General features: G+C 43.3%; 1 protein-coding gene across 1 annotated transcript in view; it reads right to left on the reverse strand.

Annotated features, from left to right (window-relative positions):
* Nucleotides 1-3,353: 3,353 nt before the first annotated feature.
* The window catches only part of TCTN2 (tectonic family member 2), a 28,301-nt gene continuing 13,365 nt past the window's right edge, over nt 3,354-18,289 (reverse strand). Inside the window, exons 9-18 of the mRNA XM_007448739.1 lie at nt 17,902-17,967; nt 16,497-16,631; nt 16,176-16,253; nt 12,090-12,170; nt 11,000-11,111; nt 8,731-8,837; nt 5,722-5,878; nt 3,949-4,074; nt 3,707-3,795; nt 3,354-3,475 (exon numbers count right to left, since the gene is read on the reverse strand). Coding sequence (XP_007448801.1) covers nt 3,354-3,475; nt 3,707-3,795; nt 3,949-4,074; nt 5,722-5,878; nt 8,731-8,837; nt 11,000-11,111; nt 12,090-12,170; nt 16,176-16,253; nt 16,497-16,631; nt 17,902-17,967 — 1,073 coding nt within the window. The remainder of the gene's footprint in view (nt 3,476-3,706; nt 3,796-3,948; nt 4,075-5,721; nt 5,879-8,730; nt 8,838-10,999; nt 11,112-12,089; nt 12,171-16,175; nt 16,254-16,496; nt 16,632-17,901; nt 17,968-18,289) is intronic.

An 18,289-nucleotide genomic window follows, 5' to 3' on the forward strand; every position in this document is an offset into this window, starting at 1 on the left:
CGCCGGCCGACCAATGGCGCCCGGAGTTGCGGACGACGGCGGCGCAGGCGGCGGGGCCAAACGGCGCAAACCCGGCGGCATTGCAGGGGGTCACGGAACCTGTCCGGACTCGGACCAACAGCTGCCACTCACTCCGCTGTTCACAGCTTTTTAAAAGTTTTACTGAGTTTACGTGCCATAAAGTTCACCCGACTAGAGTATACAATTTTGTGATATTTAGTAAAGTTACAAAGTTGTGCAGCCATCGTCACGATCAATTTTAGAATATTTCCATCAACCCCAGAAGGATTCTTCCTGCTCGGCTGCAGTCAATCCCCTTCCCGTCCCCAAGCTCCGGGCAATCGCTAAACAACTTCTCCATAGATCTGCCTGTTAGGATATTTCCTATCAACAGAATTACACCCTGTTTGGTGTTTGCAGCTAGCTCCTGCGCTGGCTTTTCTCTGGGGTCCTGGCCTGTGTGCGGACCGGAAAGCAGGGTCTGATGCCAGGCTGCTCTTGCCTTATACGCTCCTGCACACAGCAGCTACACAGATCTCTGGCAGGACGAAAATAGGATGTGAGCCTACTGAAAATCCTCTGGCTTCTCCCACCGCGTTCGGAGTAAAATCCAAACTTCTCCCTACGACCAGCAAGACCCCACCGGGTCTGGCCTCTGATTCCCACAAGCCCTGGTCTCCACCTGCCTGCCCTGGGCTCCCTTTGCTCCCCTACTCCTGCTTTCTTTCTCTTTCCAGGTGGGTGCACGTGAACTTGCTGACCCTTCCCCTGTCTCTGCCTAGAATACCCTTCTCCCAGACCTCAAAATTAGCTCCTACAAGTCTCAGCTCAAATGTCCCTGCCTCTCAGGGGCTGTTCCTGACCAGTAGCGGGAATAGCCCTACCACCCCACTCCACCACAGTCCTGTTTTATTTTCCTCATAGCACCTACCACTGTCTGACATTATCTTCCTTTATTGTGGGTTTTCCCCCACTGGAAATGCAAACTCTGTGAACAAAACAACGTTGACTGCCATTTCAGTAAACAAAGGATGTTGCAGCCATCAACCACTCAGCCACTGCAGCTGCCCCCAGTCGTTCACCCTGAGAGGATTTAGAATGGAGAAAAACAGGGTACTGACCCTAGATAGTTAAGATGCATATCAAAGGAAAAATTTCCATGACCCCAGACTCTTGCATCTTCCCATACATAGAAAAGCACTCTAAAATCCTTAATTTGTGATGACTCTTTTTTTATGATTAGCAGTAATCTTTTGATGTTCAACTACCTGGGTTTTTTTTAAACAGAAACTCCTGGCTCTTCCTTTACCTCTTCCAAACAGCTCCTCAGCTGAGAGGCTGCCTTCCAGAGCTGTAGTCCTCAGTAAGATCCCCGAATAAAACAGAACTCTCAGGGCTTCCCTGGTGGCACAGTGGTTGAGAGTCTGCCTGCCAATGTAGGGGACACGGGTTCGTGCCCTGGTCCGGGAAGATCCCACATGCCACGGAGCAGCTGGGCCTGTAAGCCATGGCAGCTGGGCCTGTAAGCCATGGCAACTGAGCCTGTGCGTCCGGAGCCTGTGCGTCCGGAGCCTGTGCGTCCGGAGCCTGTGCTCCCCAACGTATGGCAAAAACAAAACAAAACAAAAAATAGAACTCTCAACTTTCAGGTTGTGGGTTTTTTTGTTTTTTTCAGTCAACAGCTCCACTGGACAAGGAGCACTGTCTTGGTATCTCCAGTGCCCAGCACAGTAGCCACTCAATAAATACTTCCCAAATGCATACATGAATGTATAAGCTTAGAAAAGGCAAAACCATATAGTATGCTCCCCCGCCTCCACCCCGTTCTACTGCCAGAGTTTTTCCCTTCCTGCGTACAAAATCACCCTAACAAAGCCCACAAAATCAGGCTAAATTACCTGTCATTTGGAAATTTTAAGTTAACTTTCCAGAGCTAGTTATACTAACTGCCATAGAAAGACTTTCTGAATCTCTGCAATAAGTCAGTTGGGTATTTCGTTTTCTTTGACAAAAAAGACAATTTCAACTCCTAGTGGGTGTAATCACCTCAACCCACAGAGATCCACATCAAAGAAAGAGGCAGAGGGGGGAGAAATCCAGTTTCCACGGTGTGATACAAACAGTGGTACTTGGGGAGGGATTTCTTATGTCATTTGTTACATATTTAATATGAATTAGGAAAAAATAGAACTAGATTTGTAGATTTAGAGGGGAAGGAAGATTTGAAACTCCTCTGGGCAAGAATGCTGAGCGAAGATGCAACAGCCAGGAATTCCCTAGCGGTCCAGTGGTTGGGAATCTGCACTTTCACTGCTGAGGGCCTGGGTTCCATCCCTTGTTGGGGAACTAGGATCCCACAAGCAGCACGGTGCGGCCCCCAAAAAACAAACAAACAAACAAAATGCAACAACACAACGTAGGTAGCACCAGGATGTCAGGAGGCACTCAAAATTCAATCAAGCAGAGTGAGAGGGAAGAGACCCGCTTTTCAAAATTCAGTTTATCCACGGTGCACAAAGTCCATGTGAAACGATGACTACATTTATCTGGCCCACAAAGAAACCTCACTGGAGGTGGCCGTGTGGCCGCTCTTGGGCTGTGGTGGGAGACGTCCGTTCTGCTTCCCTCTCCCGGCTGCCTCGTGCTGTCTGTCCCCCAGGGGGCCCCAAGAGGAATTTCTCTCAACTAGGAAAAACTGTCCTTCCTTGAAAGCCAGCTTGTTTTTTAATCTATGGGCCCCATGATTCCTATAGCTAACCATATTTTGTTTTTTTGGCAAACTGAACATTACATGAGGGACCTGCCTTTGCTAAATGCAAGGTCTTTGGTGTACTGTCTCGGGGGCTTGTGTTCTCTCCTGGTTCTGTTTACTTACCTAGTCATGTCCCCCTCCTGCAACACCCCCCATCTTGCCTCATCCATTTTCTTAGACTTTTGCACTAATATACACTTTTAAAGGCTTTAATGCATTCTTAATCCTGTCTTTGGAACAGTGGGAACTAACCGGTTCAACATAAATATATTAAAAATTAAAAGACTGACTCTCTATGGTGCGAATAACATTTGGACCAAAACTCCTATGACTTTCATCATTTGTGAAAAAACTAAAGTTCCTAATAACATTTATTGACACGGTTGACCCTCTCATGCATTTTGCTCAGTCTGGTATGGCGGTGAGGACGCCCGTTCTGCATTGCTTTGAGCGTCTGTCTAGCTGTATATGTGAATTAAATTTGCAGAGCACCTAATAAAATCTTCTATAAAAATAAGACATTTCATTTATTAAGATTTTATAGACAGGCACACGGGAGGACAACAAACCCCTGAAGTAAAAGCTGATGATCTGTAAGAGGTCAGATGGTAGCTGAATTCCACGCTTTGCATATTCCAGTCCAGGGGTTACTGAGGAACACCGCTAATGTGATGAAGGATGCCAACAGTAAGCTCTTGGCAACACACTGAGAATAAGGCTCCCCTGCAAGGCAATGAATCAAATTAAGCAACGTTCCTATTTCTTAACTTTTTGGGTAATTATTTGGGTAGAAATAAGCCAAAGCATAAATAGTGATCCTTTCTAAGTGGCAACATGATCAGTAAATGTTTTCTTTTTAAAGCTTTGCTATATGTTTTAAGTTTTCTGTGACATTTACACTTTTATTTTGACACAACATAATGATAACCATTTCAGAAATGTGCTTTACCTTACCTTGATAATACTGGGTCAGCGGATACAGAAGCTGCGGCCAACAAACCTCATTTCTGTTACAGTTGTACTCTGTAAAATTGATCTGGAACCTACAAAACATTTTAGGAAGTTACAGTAGCTACAGCAAAGCACATGCTTTTGATGAGAAGCATCAAAACCTAATTAAAGAAATAAACTTCTTATTTTGGAACATATATTTTTCTGCTTCTTACTAATGTCACTTAGGTCAGCAACTGTATTACCTTGTAAATGGATGGGGTAACTGTGCAGGTATCTTAATAAACTGGACAGATGCACTGATGGGGAAAAGGGTGACCTCATCCTCACAAGTCAGCCCACATTGGAACTGCCAGGTCACCGAGGAGAACCTGGGAGGGAAAGGTTAAGCAGACAACAAATCCACCGCTCGTTTCCGGTCTGTTAAGAACATCGGGGGACTTCCCTGGTGGTCCAGTGGTTAAGACTTTGCCTTCCAATACAGGGGGTGCGGGTTCAATCCCTGGTCGGGAAGCTAAGATCCCACTTGCCTTGCAGCCAAAAAAACAAAACATAAAACAGAAGCAATACTGTAACAAATTCAATAAAGATTTTTTAAAAAAAAGAACTTCAGGTAACTGACACAACAACAATATGAGCTGAGATTCTCCTCAAGAAGTTTCCCATTCTACTGGTGCTATTTTTTCTCCCTTTGTATTATATAAATTTTCAAATGCACAGACAAGCAGAGACAGTCGTATAATGAACCCTCATGGCCCTATCACAGGCTGCAACAGCTGCCAGCATTTTGCCAATTCTGTTTCATCTCTCCTCCCCCCTCAACTCATTTCATACTGGTGCTTTTAAAATTCATTTGTTTTATCACTTGTTTGTCTCAAACAATATTATAATAATAGTAATAACAACAACAATAATAACAACAGTAGAGGCTAATGATTTTTAAGGGCTTTCCATGGTATTTCTGCCTACCCAGCATCCCTTTGCCTTTCTTCTAGTAATTCCACCCCAGTTTCCCTGGCAGAATCACCCCTCCCCACTCTCAGTTGAGTGGACAAGAAGGGACCCACCTGAACCTAGGGATGTGCCCATAACCTGCACCTGGCCAATCAGAGCTATGCCCCTGGCCATAGTAATTGATTCAGAAAGGAGCACATGACCGAAACTGGACCAATAAAAGTCTTCCCAGAACATATTTGAGAAAGATGGGGAAAGGAGGCACCCTCCATCCATTGGACTTGCTAAACTGGAAGAGCTTTTTTTTTTTTTTCCCTAACCACTGAATCTCTAGGGAATTCCCTGGACTTGCTAAATTGATATAAGCCTGGATTTGCTGGTGTTCATCTTTGCCAGCTCTTGAGGAAAACCCCCCTGAGAATGAAGCCCACCTAAAGAAAAGAGGAACCCAGAGATAAAGGGGGAAAGACCCTTGACCACATGGGAACCATGAACCATGAACTCACTGTGTATGGACTTTTCATAACTTGAACCAATAAACCCACCTTTTGCTTAAGTCAGTGTCAGTTGGGACCCTGTCACTTAAAGGTGATAGAGGTCTGACATGTAAAGGTACATCACTATTTTACAGATGAGGAAACTGCAGTTCAGGAGAGGTTGAGTAACTGTCCAAGGTCACACAGCTCACACTGGAATAGCCATGATTTGAACCCACACATCTGCCACCAAAATCTCTAACCACTGGGCAATATTCCCTGATCAGTATGCCAATGATATTCATGAATTTCAAAATATGCCAAGCACTAAGCAGCCCCTTACTCATCTTTGTACTCCCTGAAATACCTGGCAGACTCCCTTATACGTAGCTTTACGGATACTTGTGAGTGAGAATGAGTTTCCATTACAAACACAGTTTATCCATATTCCATTTATACATGTAATCATTTGCTAATCATTGCAATTTGTAAATAAACCAGTCAGATTCTAAATTAGCATTCCCCTATTCTTCGGAGCGCCCTCAACTTTACTGTCTCTAAACCCCACTTATCCCCATATGATCATACCTTGTTTCTATGCCAAGTATCTCCTGCTGAGTCATCCCTTCTACGGCACCAGCATCCGAGAAGAGGATGCGGATATTCAGCTGAGCGGGAACATCCAGGCAGATGCCACTCGCGTTGCTGACAGGTGGGTCTGCACCTGCATCGGGGGCATCTGCACCTGGAGAAATGTTAAGTTGTGCATATTGGAAAGAATAATTTAATAACAGTTTTCCTACAATGCTGTGATAGGGAAAATGGGAAATATTATTAGACAGGAATCACAATGAATGAGGCTTTAATCTCATGTCACTCTGTAACTGTGTTACCCCTCGTGTTCAACATGTTCCCTTGGATGTTAGGTCAATCACTGGAACTTTAAAATCCCTGACCCACATAATAAAACCCTAAATCATGATTCAGTTCCCAGGCTCCTCATTGAAATCCACCCAGAGTTTTAACAGAAATGCCATATACTTGCAGTAAAATGCCATGAGACTTATCCCATGCAGTCACTATTCTAGTAAAAGCTGTGTAAGATATTTAAAGTCCATACTAACAACTTTAGTTACTACGGATTAAATAGTTCAAAAGCAATTTCCTGATGTGTTGCCACAGCAGTAATACAAATGGAAGAGAATAAAACTGAATAAGAGATTAATTTTCATTCATCTTGAAAACTGGCCCTTATGGGGGAAAAAACAGCAAAGTCAGTTACAGGATGTGGACGGCAGGTCCTACGAGACTCTGGAGGGGATTTCTTTGTTCCTTCAGGGATTTGGAAGGCTGGCAACACCGTTTCCAGTTTCCTCCTCCTCGATATATGTGTTCAACATCATTTCTCTTCTATCAACCAGGATCAGGATTGATTTTCATCTTAGATACGAAATAGAAGCTAACAGCTTCCACCTTGACGGCAACAAAACGCCGTCACGCCTGATTTCCCACCTCACCAACTCTGGTTCTCTGTCTTGAAATTTCCCATGCTTTTTACTTCTTAGATGCATTACTGACCCCTTCCCGCCATCCCTCAGGCACTCCACAGCCCACCTAGCTGGCCTAGAGGTTCACAAGGTGTTGATAAGCCCAGACCTCTGGGTTCTGTTTCCAAATAAGGATCTAACTCTGCGCCTAGTGACTTGAGCGCAGACTGTGCTGGCAAATCGTGGCCAGCAGGACTCCCTGCCTGAGTCAGAGAGTGGTCGGGGCACCTCAAGCACACAGACATATTACGTGATCCGTGGCCACCCCAGGGGACAGGGGAGGGGGGGTCATAATGATCCAGACCCTAATCACAAGGGGTGGGGAAAGTGCACGCACGTGTCTGGATGGTCCTTTGTACAAACTCCAGGCTAATGAGCTGATGTGACCTTGGAGTGTGTGGAAAGGGTGAGGACAGGACCCAAGGAGGTGCTCTCCCTGCAGCCAGGCAGAGGCAAGGAGCCCAGCAGCAGCTTCAGGGACAGGAGGGGACTTAGAAAAGCAGATGCTGTGCAGTCAGTTAGCTCTTTCAGGCCCCAAGAGGCAACTCCAGTAATGAGAGCAAAAGAAGCAGCTTTCTTACTTTTTTTTGGTTTTGTTTTGGTTTTGGCCACACCTCGTGGCACGTGGGATCTTAGTTCCCCGACGAGGGATCAAACCCGTGTCCCGTCCCCAGCATTGGAAGTGCAGAGTCTTAACCACTGGACCACCAGGGAAGTCCCAAGAGAAGAAGCTTTCTTTCTATTCAATGCCTTTACACACTCAAGACTCCCCGAGCAATTGGAGCAACATTACCAGACTTGCTGGCTGGGAGGAGGAAAAGAGGAAGCCCGGGTTGTAGATCCAGCTCAGCCACAGCAAACTGTGACCTCAGACCACCTGCGTGAGCTAGAGCTCAGTGACTGGAAGAACGTCCTGGATCTGGAGGTGAAATCGGGCCTGTCGGGGCGAAGTCTGTTCCACACGCCACCTGTGGTGTAGCTCCTTCTCACACACCATCCCCCCGTGGCCACAGCGCTCAGAGCAAATGCCTCGCACCAAAGGCGCTAGACTGCCAAGCGTTCTTATCAGGCCTCGGTGACCGTCCTAACATTAGCTCTGCTGCACCTTAATTTCTTTCTTTTTTAACACCTTTATTGAGATATACGATACAGTTCACCTATTTAAGTGTACAACTCAATGGCTTTTAATTATATTCACGGAGTTGTGCAACCAGCACCAGACTCAATTTTAGAACATTTTCATTGCCCCAGAAAGAAACCCTGTACTCTCTAGCAGTCACCTCTCAATGCCTTCCGATAGCCCATGTCTTGAACAACCACCAATCTGCTTTCTGTGTCTATAGATTCGCCTGTCTGGACACTGCATATAAATGGAAGCATACAGTATGTGCTCCTTTGGGTCTGGCTTCTTTCACTTAGCATGATGTTTTCTAGCACCTTATTTTAAGGTAACAAGATTGCTTTTGTAAATCACAAAGCCAGTTCTCAATTGTCCATATTCCTGGCCATCAAAAATAGGAATGCAGGGGCTTCCCTGGTGGCGCAGTGGTTGAGAGTCCGCCTGCCAATGCAGGGGACACGGGTTCATGCCCCGGTCCGGGAAGATCCCACATGCTGCGGAGTGGCTGGGCCCGTGAGCCATGGCCGCTGAGCCTGCGCGTCCGGAGCCTGTGCTCCGCAACGGGAAAGGCCACAACAGTGAGAGGCCCGTGGACTGCAAAAAAAAAAAAAATAGGAATGCAAACTGGCATGCACTGAAAATCCTCAAACTTCATTAAGACTTCCTTTTCCAAAGACCATTAGCTTGTAAAACAACTGGGCAATTTGAACTTCCTGTTGGTATCCTCTTTAAAAACAAAATAAGCCATCATGAATAAGAGGTAAAAGACATGAAAAGCCTCCTGCCTGGAAAGCTAACCTCTAAACAAATGTCCGTTGGGCCACAGCAAAGAAAGACAACCTGTCAGGTCAGGCTGTAACACTACACCTGACACTATGTAATCATAGCAACCAAGGTACACATTTTTACACGTGTGCAGCTTTCACTTACGTATTATTTCAAGCCAGCCATCACTAAGATTGTCGTAATTGGAGTTGCCTCTCATTGCAACATGAGTCACTTGTATTAATGAATCAAGTAGTTCAACAGCATTCTCCCTACAAGAGAGGAAGACATTTCTCAGCTCATGGCCAGCAGGTCTCGTCCTGAAGTCCTTACAAAGAGTGTCCAGCGAAGTGAGAGAGTAGCATTGACATATATATACAACCAAATGTAAAATAGCTAGCTAGTGGGAAGCAGCCGCATAGCACGGGGAGATCAGCTCGGTGCTTTGTGACCACCTAGAGGGGTGGGATAGGGAGGGTGGGAGGGAGACGCAAGAGAGAGAGGATATGGAGATATATGCATACATATAGCTGATTCACTTTGTGATACAGCAGAAACTAACACACCATTGTAAAGCAATTATACTCCAATAAAGATGTTAAAAAATAACAAAACAAAAACAAACAAAAAAAGAGTGTCCAGGCTGTGCTTGCTGGATGTCTAAACAAAAAATTGCCAGAGGATCTGGCTGGGAGTCTTACCTCTTTTGGAGGGCCTTCCTGGGATGAACTTACACAGCAAGGGGAGGACATATAGAAACAATCTTTCACTTTGGCCTTAAAATGTTAGTAACTTATGTTGGTATCATGTGGTTTACAGGTTCCTTTGAGTGTCACAAAACTTGGGAGGTGGGTAGATCACATATCAAGTTACCAGGATAAATTCATGGGACACAGTGACCCAACAGTAAAAGGAACCTAAATATTTAGTTAGAATTTTGAGCTATAAAATTAGGTGAAGGTTAAGAATTGGAACTTGGCACCTCTCTGTTCCAGTAACGTCACTGGAGGGTACAAATCTTACAAACCACAAGGGTGAGGCTCTGACTGCCCCACACCCTGCGACCAGGAGCCACTGTGGGTAATGTATACCCCCAGTTTTTCTTCCCTTCACAATGCCCCCCGATCTTTTCCCTGCTTCCCAAAGAACTGCACCACTTGGGATAGGAGATACCACTTCACACCTGCTAGGATGGCTATTATTCAAAAAATGGAAAATAACAAGTGTTGGTGAGGGGGCCTTCCCTGGAAGTCCAGTGGTTAGGGCTCCATGCTTCCACTGCAGGGGGCACGGGTTCAATCCCTGGTCAGGGAACTAAGATGCCACATGCCGGGTGGCATGGCCAAAAAAAACAAGTGTTGGCGAGGATGTGGAGAAATTGGAACCCTTTTACGTTGTTGGTGAGACTGTAAAATGGTACAACCACTGTGGAAAACAATATGGCGGTTCCTCAAAAAAATTAAACATGGAATTACCATATGATCCAGCCATTCCATTCCTGCATATATGCCCAAAAGAACTGAAAACAGGTATTCAAACAAAAACTGATACATGAATGTTCAAAGCACTATTCACAACAGCCAAAAGGTGGCAATACCCCAAATATCCATCAACTAACGAACGGATAAACAAAATGTAGTATATCCATACAATGGAATAAAATTCAGCCATGAAAAAGAATGACATATTGACATATGCTACAACATGCATGAACCTCAAAAACAGGATGCTAAGTGAGAGAAGCCAGACATAAAAAGTCACATAGTGTATGATTCCATTTACATGAAATATTCAGAGTAGGTAAATCCATAGAGACAGAATGCAGATTGCCTGTTGCCAGGGCTGAGGGGAGGGAGGAATCGGGAGTGACTACTAAAAGGTACAGGTTTCATTTTGCAGAGACAAAAGTGTTCTGGAACTAAATAGAGGTGGTGGTTGCACAACATTATGAATGTACTAAATGCCACTGAACTGTTCACTTTAAAATGATTATGTTGTATGAATTTTACCTCAATTTAAAAAAAATGCATATGCATATCCATAAATTTTCTAAATGCCACCCAGATAATTAAGTGGAAAATACTTTATACATCATGTTACACAGCTTAAGAATTCTTTAAATGTTAATCACTGACTATACTTGGCTCCAGCCCTCCTTCTATTTCATAGGTTTCCAATGATGTGAACAAACTTCCCAGAGAAATCTGCATAAATATGGATGAAATAGCTTTAGTCCCAAGAATGTCTATTTTCACTTATATTGATGTTTGAATCAACTCTAAATTGTATTGGAAGTTTGTATTATTTACTATCACTTTTATATGTTTTTATTCAGACTGAAATTTTTCACATTCATGTTGTTGTTAGTATTCATGTGAGTTAAATTTAAGCAAACCACTCAAAATGTAGATAAATTCATCAGTGAGACACTCACCTGAGCTGAGTACAGTTTTCATTAATTCCAACTTCTAAAAGGCACCCAGACAGTGCATTTTCTCCAAATAAAATGGGTTTGAAAGTTGCTGATATACACAAACCCCTTCCAGCTATAAAATAAAAAGATTATCCTCCTATTTTTGCAAAATAAAAGTAAGTAAAATATTTAAAGTTTTTCTTACAAAACAGAGAGAGAACAAAAAGCATAAATAAAGTTTCCAGGGACTTCCCTGGTGGCACAGTGGTTAAGAATCCGCCTACCAATGCAGGGGACACAGGTTCGAGCCCTGGTCCGCGAATACCCCACATGCCACAGAGCAACTAATCCCGTGCGCCACAACTACTGAGCCTGCACTCTAGAGCCCGCGAGCCACAATTACTGAGTTCTCATGCCACAACTACTTAAGCCCGTGTGCCTAGAGCCCGTGCTCCGCAACAAGAGAAGCCACCACAATGAGAAGTCCGGGCACCGCAACGAACAGTAGCCCCTGTTTGCTGCAACTAGAGAAAACCCCACACAGCAACGAAGACCCAATGCTACCAAAAATAAATTAATTTAAAAAAAGAAAAGAAATAAAGCTTCCAATTTTCGAGAACTGAGGTCATTGTTACTCTAATCCTTTGAAAGCTGAACAAAAGGCTCTTTCTGTATCGAAATACCTGGACAGGGATCAAGGGTTTATTCTGAACCTGAAATGTAATGCCTTCTGGCAGATGTGGGTAATTACCACTGTTGCAAAGATTTTCCATAGTTTGGAATAAAACTATTCTCATGTCTCCGATTAGCACCATCTTGGGCTAATCAATAACTACAAAGACAATGGACTCTGCAGCCACTTTCATATTTAAATCTCTATTACTAAAAACCAGCACTTCGAGTGCAAACAATGTGAACACTTTTTACAAAAAAAAAAAGAAAAGAAAGAAAGAAAAGAAAAGCTGCGGAAGGATGGAAAACCACCCCCCCACAGAAGCTAAATAAACAAACTTGGCTTTAAAGTAATTGGTTCCTTAATCGGATTCAAAATATGGTAATATTTCCAATTCTAGTTCACCAGAGAGCTAATCGCATTACCCAACCCGATTACCGGATTGCCAAAGGTGTAAAGTCGTGACATTATTCATCCTGTTGGTGTTTAGAGCTCGAACAGGCTTGCCAAGTTGGTAACCTAGACAAACACAATGCAGGAGAGTGAGCATCTTTCCCTCTAAAGTTATTTTAATGCAACAGGCGCTAGCTCATCAAATAACAGAAAGGAGGAATCCACAGTAAAAGGAAATATGCAGGCAAAGCTTTTTCAGAATACCCTCGAGAAAAAGGACGTCACCTTCATTTGTTTTTGGTTTTATTTTGTTTTTTATTGAAGTATCATTGATTATAATGTTGTGTTAGTTTCAGGTGTACAGCAAAGTGACTCAGTTGTCACTGAATCAGATTCTGAAACAAAGATGTCCATGTGATTTTTTGGAACACATTTTTAAAGTAAAAATCTGAAAAGTGAAAAGCAGGCAGGAGTTGGTCTTGGACCTCTCACCCTGGAGAACAATTAGCTGCTGGGCAGGCCGGTTCATGCATACTTGCTGAGTGATTAATACCACTTATCACAGGGGCTCGTAAAGGAAGCTTAAACCAAAGTTACCTTCTCAGGGAATGATTTGCCGGTAAACCAATTCAACCCCAAGATCTGATTTAGATCCTATTCCCATCCATCTCCTAGTAATCCAGTTTATTGTTTCCACCTTTTTTTTTCCGTTTGTTTAATTTTAATGTCATCAAGTGCTTTTCTTTTCTTATTTATTTATTTTTGGCTGCGTTGGGTCTTCGCTGCTGCGCGTGGGCTTTCTCTAGTTGCGGTGAGCAGGGGCTACTCTTCGTTGTGATGCGCAGGCTTCTCATTGCGGTGGCTTCTCTTGCTGCGGCACACGAGCTCTAGGCGCGCGGGCTTCAGTAGTTGTGGCACGTGGGCTCAGTAGTTGTGGTGCACAGGCTTAGCTGCTCTGTGGCATGTGGGATCTTCCCGGACCAGGGATCAAACCCATGTCCCCTGCATTGGCAGGTGGATTCTTAACCACTGCACCACCAGGGAAGTCCCTCCACCTTTTTAATATGAAAAAGTTCACAAGTACGGAAAACTTGAAAGTGAGCCTCACTCAATACAGCCAACACCTAAAATCAACAACTGTTAATATTTAGCCATATATGTCTTATCTATTATAAAAGCATATATACATTGGAGGGGAGGGGCAGGACCATGTGAAAATAAGTTGTAGACATCATGACACCTCACCCCTAAAACCTCCATCACACATCTCCCCAAATTAAGAACATTCCCCTACAGGGAATTCCCTGGCGGTCAGGTGGTTAGGACTCCACACCTTCACTGCCGTGGTCTCAGGTTCAATCCCTGGTCGGAGAACTAAGATCCCACAGGCCAAGGGGTGCAGCCAAAAAGAAAAACAAACAAACAAAAAACATTCCCCTATATCACCATGATGCCAATACTTCTCCTAAGAAAATTAATAATAATCCCTTATAATCATATCATATCCAGTTCATACTCATATTTCCTCTTAGGTTCCCTCCAAAAATGTGTTTTAGCACTGTTTTTACAAACTGGGATGCAAATGAGGTTCATGCATAGTGTTTGTGTTTCCAGCACTACGCCCCACCGTTCCTGAACCAGAGGGCTCCCCTCTGGCCACAGGTCCGACCCTGCCCGCGTACACATCACACTCACATCTTCCTCCTTGGCTTCCCCAAGGTTACTCCTGTTCCCAGCACCCTTTCCAATTATCTGCTTCTCAAGGCGCAATCTCCTCTTAGCAGCCCAGCGTGGAAACCCACCAGGGACAGGGCTCTGACTCGCTCACTGCTTTTCCTCCAGCACTGAGAACAGAACCTGGCAAGCACTGGACACTCAACACTGCTCCTTAGTGATGCAAAGTCCGGGAGAGCGGTCAACATTCTACTCCTCTGAATCCTGGAGTAACTGTCCCTAAGTCCCTCACCCATTTATTAATTATCTTGGATTGTTCACTGTTGTTTCCTGTAACTTGGTGCTGTCATTCCAAACGAGAGAGTGAATTCCTTGAGGACAGGGCCCATGTCATATAGTCCTCTGAAAACCCCGTCCTGCCTCAGAAAGCACTAGAGACAGTGGCTGTATCTATTCAAGCTGTTTCGCTGCCTGATCAGTTCTGGCTCTTAATTTATTCGTTTTTGATGACAGTGTCAACATTTTTCACATATTCTGATGGTGTTTCTCAGAAATCTTGTCAAATTAACTCAGTGAAATGAAAACCCTTAAATTCCAGGAGCCCACTTTTAAAGCCAACAATAAATCCCAAGCTCCACATTAATAAGTACATTAAAATTCTATTTAAAAGAATATATATATATATATATATATATAAAATGGGTCATGTATGATTAAATCAGTATATATAAGTATTGAAGATCATGCAAAATAAAAACTTATTTAAAAGTTAAAAAAGGATAGCAAAAGGACGGAGAATTTTTTTAAGAAACAATGACAGGTTTATTCAACAAGTATTTACTGAACACCTACTATGGTCTAAGCCACAGTTGTCCCATAGAAATATAATGCAAACCTCGTATTTGATTTTAGAATAATATGTATCTTTAGAATTTTTTAGAAATTATTTTTTTTTCTAGTATCCCCATTAAAAAAGAGAAAAAGAAATAGGTGAAATTAGGGACTTCCCTGGTGGTGCAGTGGTTAAAAATCTGCCTGCCAATGCAGGGGACACGGGTTCGAGCCCTGGTCCGGGAAGATCCCACATGCCGTGGAGCAACTAAGCCCATGCACCACAACTACTGAGCCTGCGCTCTAGAGCCCGTGAGCCACAACTACTGAGCCCATGTGCCACAACTACTGAAGCCCACGCGCCGAGAGACCATGCTCCACAACAAGAGAAGCTACCGCAAAGAGAAGCCCGCGCATCACAACAAAGAGTAGCCCCCACTTGCCACAACTAGAGAAAGCCCGTGTGCAGCATTGAAGACCCAATGCAGCCAAAAATAATTAATTAAAAAAAAAAGAAATAGGTGAAATTAATTTGAATAATGTATTTTATTCCACCCAATATATACAAAATATTATTATTTCCACATATGACACTGGCCACATTTCAGGTGCCCAGCAGCTACATGGGGTTAGTGGCTAGAGTACTGAACAGTGCAGTCCACATACTGGTTTAGGCCCTGAGAAGGCAGCAGTGAACAAAAGAAATAAACAAATACATGACAAAGCGGGTGGTGATATATTTGCACATAAATACAAAATGTGCAACATGACCGGGAGTTCACAGTCCCTGGGAAGTCTCTCCACAGATTCCAGGTTAGGAACCCATCATCTGCAGCTTATTTCTTTAAAAATTAATTTTACCAACACTTTATTTTTTATTTTTTGGCCATGCTGTGCGGCTTGTGGGATCTTAGTTCCCCAACCAGGGATCAAATCTGGGCCCTGGCAGTGAGTGTGGAGTCCTAACCACTGGACTGCCGGGGAAGTCCCCCTTACCAACCCTTTAAATGCCATATTTTCTTTTTCAAAAGACGAGAGTTCCCTGGAGATCCAGTGGTTAGGACTCCGTGCTTTCACTGCTGAGGGTGTGGGTTCGATCCCTGGTGGGGCAACTAAGATCCCACAGGCCCCACAGCACAGCCAAAAAGAAAAGAGAGGGGGAGGGAGGGATAAACTAGGAGTTTGAGATTAGCAGATACCAACTATTATATATATAATAGATAAAGAACAGGGACCTACTGTGTAGCACAGGGAACTACATTCAGTGTCTTGGGACAGACCATAATGGAAAAGAATATGAGGGGGAGTATATATTAATGTGTATAACTGGGTCACTTTGCTGTGCACCAGAAACTAACACAACATTGTAACTATACATCAATTAAAAAAAAAAAAAAGACCAGTAGCTAAAGAGAAAGGATGTTTTAGGTTTACAACAACTTGTTACAATATACACTTTATGTAAAAAATTAAGCTGTTATTAGGAAAAGAATAGAGTATCACACAAAAGAAAAAAAAGTCGGAGTCACCAACTGAAGTTGGAGCTATTTATAATCATCGTTACAGCACAGGAGTGTTGAACTAAAATATGTTTGTAAGATCAGTGGCTGACATATACTATCTCACCTGGATTTCCAGACAATTCCTTTTCATTACCACTGTTATAGCTTAAAAATTTCACTGTAAATCTCTGTGTCATGATCCCTGGAAATAAAACAAAATAAAAATATGTCACCACGTCACTATGAAAAGAAATTATCCCCCATAGTGTTTTCTTTACCTTATAATTGCATTTTGACATGGAAAAAAAAATACTGTTTTCTGATTACATCATAAATACAAATAAGAAAAACAGGTCTGAATTAATCTGTTATAATTATGAAAATCATGAAGAAAGGAGAAAATATTTTAAAGTGAAAGCATTCTCGCTGCCCTCCACAGAGTTACCTTTCTGGTGGGCATTAATTTTTGCCCTAATGATTCTGACATTTATTTCACTGATTGTATTATTATTCCATCTGAAAATATAATGTTCTTCCACATTCACATTCCTGGGGGCTGATCCAGTACTTAAAAGTGTTTCTGGGGAAAAAAAAAAAAAACAAGAATAGAATACTTTCATAAATTAAAGACCTAAAAAAAAAAAAAAAATTAAAGACCTTCTTTGGGCTCAAGTTGGTGGTTTTCTCTGCCTGGGTGGCCTTCCCCCCACACCCCACCCCTGCCCTGCCTACCCAGTTCCCTTAACACAGCAGGGTCATGACTTCCTCTGGAAGCCTTCCCCATTCCTCTGCCCAAGTCAGTGTTAGCCACCTTCTCTACACCATCCTCATATCCTGAGCGAGCTCTGTCCTTTTCATTTCAGCATCCCTGGTCCCCAGCTCATAGCTTGATGCAGCGCACATGCTTGGAAGAATGTTTGTTAAATGAAAGATTACAGAATGTCAGCTTTTTAAGAGCAGAGGCCTGCTGTCTAGTTCACTACTATATTGTACTAATATCCGATGAAGTAAAGAATAAGTTCTAGAATTACAGCACGTTGAAAAGAACCATTTTTCATTAAAAACAAAAGTCCTGGAAATATCGGTCAAACTCTACGTACCTTATTTGGATGCCTCACAAATGCAAAGTTTAATGATCAGAAAAAGAAGAGCAAGCAAGAAGTGAAAATGCTAGGTCCTAAAGAACTTTTTTTTTTTTATTTATTTTATTTATTTATTTATTTTTGGCTGTGTTGGGTCTTCGTTGCTGCGCACAGGCTTTCTCTAGTTGTGGTAAGCGGGGGCTACTCTTCGTCGCGGTGCGCGGGTTTCTCACTGTAGTGGCTTCTCTCATTGTGGAGCACGGGCTCTAGGTGCATGGGCTTCAGTAGTTGCGGCACGCAGGCTCAGTAGTTGTGGTTCATGGGCTCTAGAGCACAGGCTCAGTAGTTGTGGCACACGAGCTTAGTTGCTCCGCGGCATGTGGGATCTTCCCAGACCAGGGATCGAACCCGTGTCCCCTGCATTGGCAGGCGGATTCTCAACCACTGCGCCACCAGGGAAGTCCCTAAAGTACTCTTTAACTCTCTGAAAAACATTTAAGAAAAGGCCCACAGGCCCTGAGAATGAGGAGGGACCCTGGAACCCACAACACCCAGGACTGTGAAGGGTCTGGCTCAGGTCACAGATGTTACTCCAAAAAGGCAAGACAGAACAAGGAATGAGCAAAATGGTAGTGGGATATCTTTCTAATGGTTGTGAACCTCCTAAAATTCTCAATAAAAGTGTATTTTACCCTGGGACTACATATTACTTGCAAGAAATGACATATATTCCCATAGAAATGATATAAAAGTGTAACATTAAAATACCTGTATTGGTGATGAATCTGTCTAGGTCAGTTGCTTCCTCATAGATTACTTTTGGTGTAACTATGCCTGAAAAGATACATAAATGAACTTCCACAGGAGTACATGACCTAACATGATCACATTTATCTATGAAAATGAAAGCTTGCCAAGCAAATGCGCTAACTGTGCCCGCCCTGTATGCCAACTACTCAGCTCCCCCCAACTCCCCAAACGCCATCAAATGGGAATCCCACTATTCTTGGCATCTAATTATAACTGAGGAGAATCTCAAAAGTCAGTGAACATAATCTGGAGAGTCACTCTTGTGTAAGAACCAATATGCAGCACGCTGCTGGTTTGGAACGTAAAATGGTACAGTCACTGTAGAAACCAGCTTGGCAGCTCCTCA

The sequence above is a fragment of the Lipotes vexillifer genome, unplaced genomic scaffold, assembly GCF_000442215.2.
Source record: "Lipotes vexillifer unplaced genomic scaffold, Lipotes_vexillifer_v1.1 scaffold21, whole genome shotgun sequence".
Classification (NCBI taxonomy): Eukaryota; Metazoa; Chordata; class Mammalia; order Artiodactyla; family Lipotidae; genus Lipotes; species Lipotes vexillifer.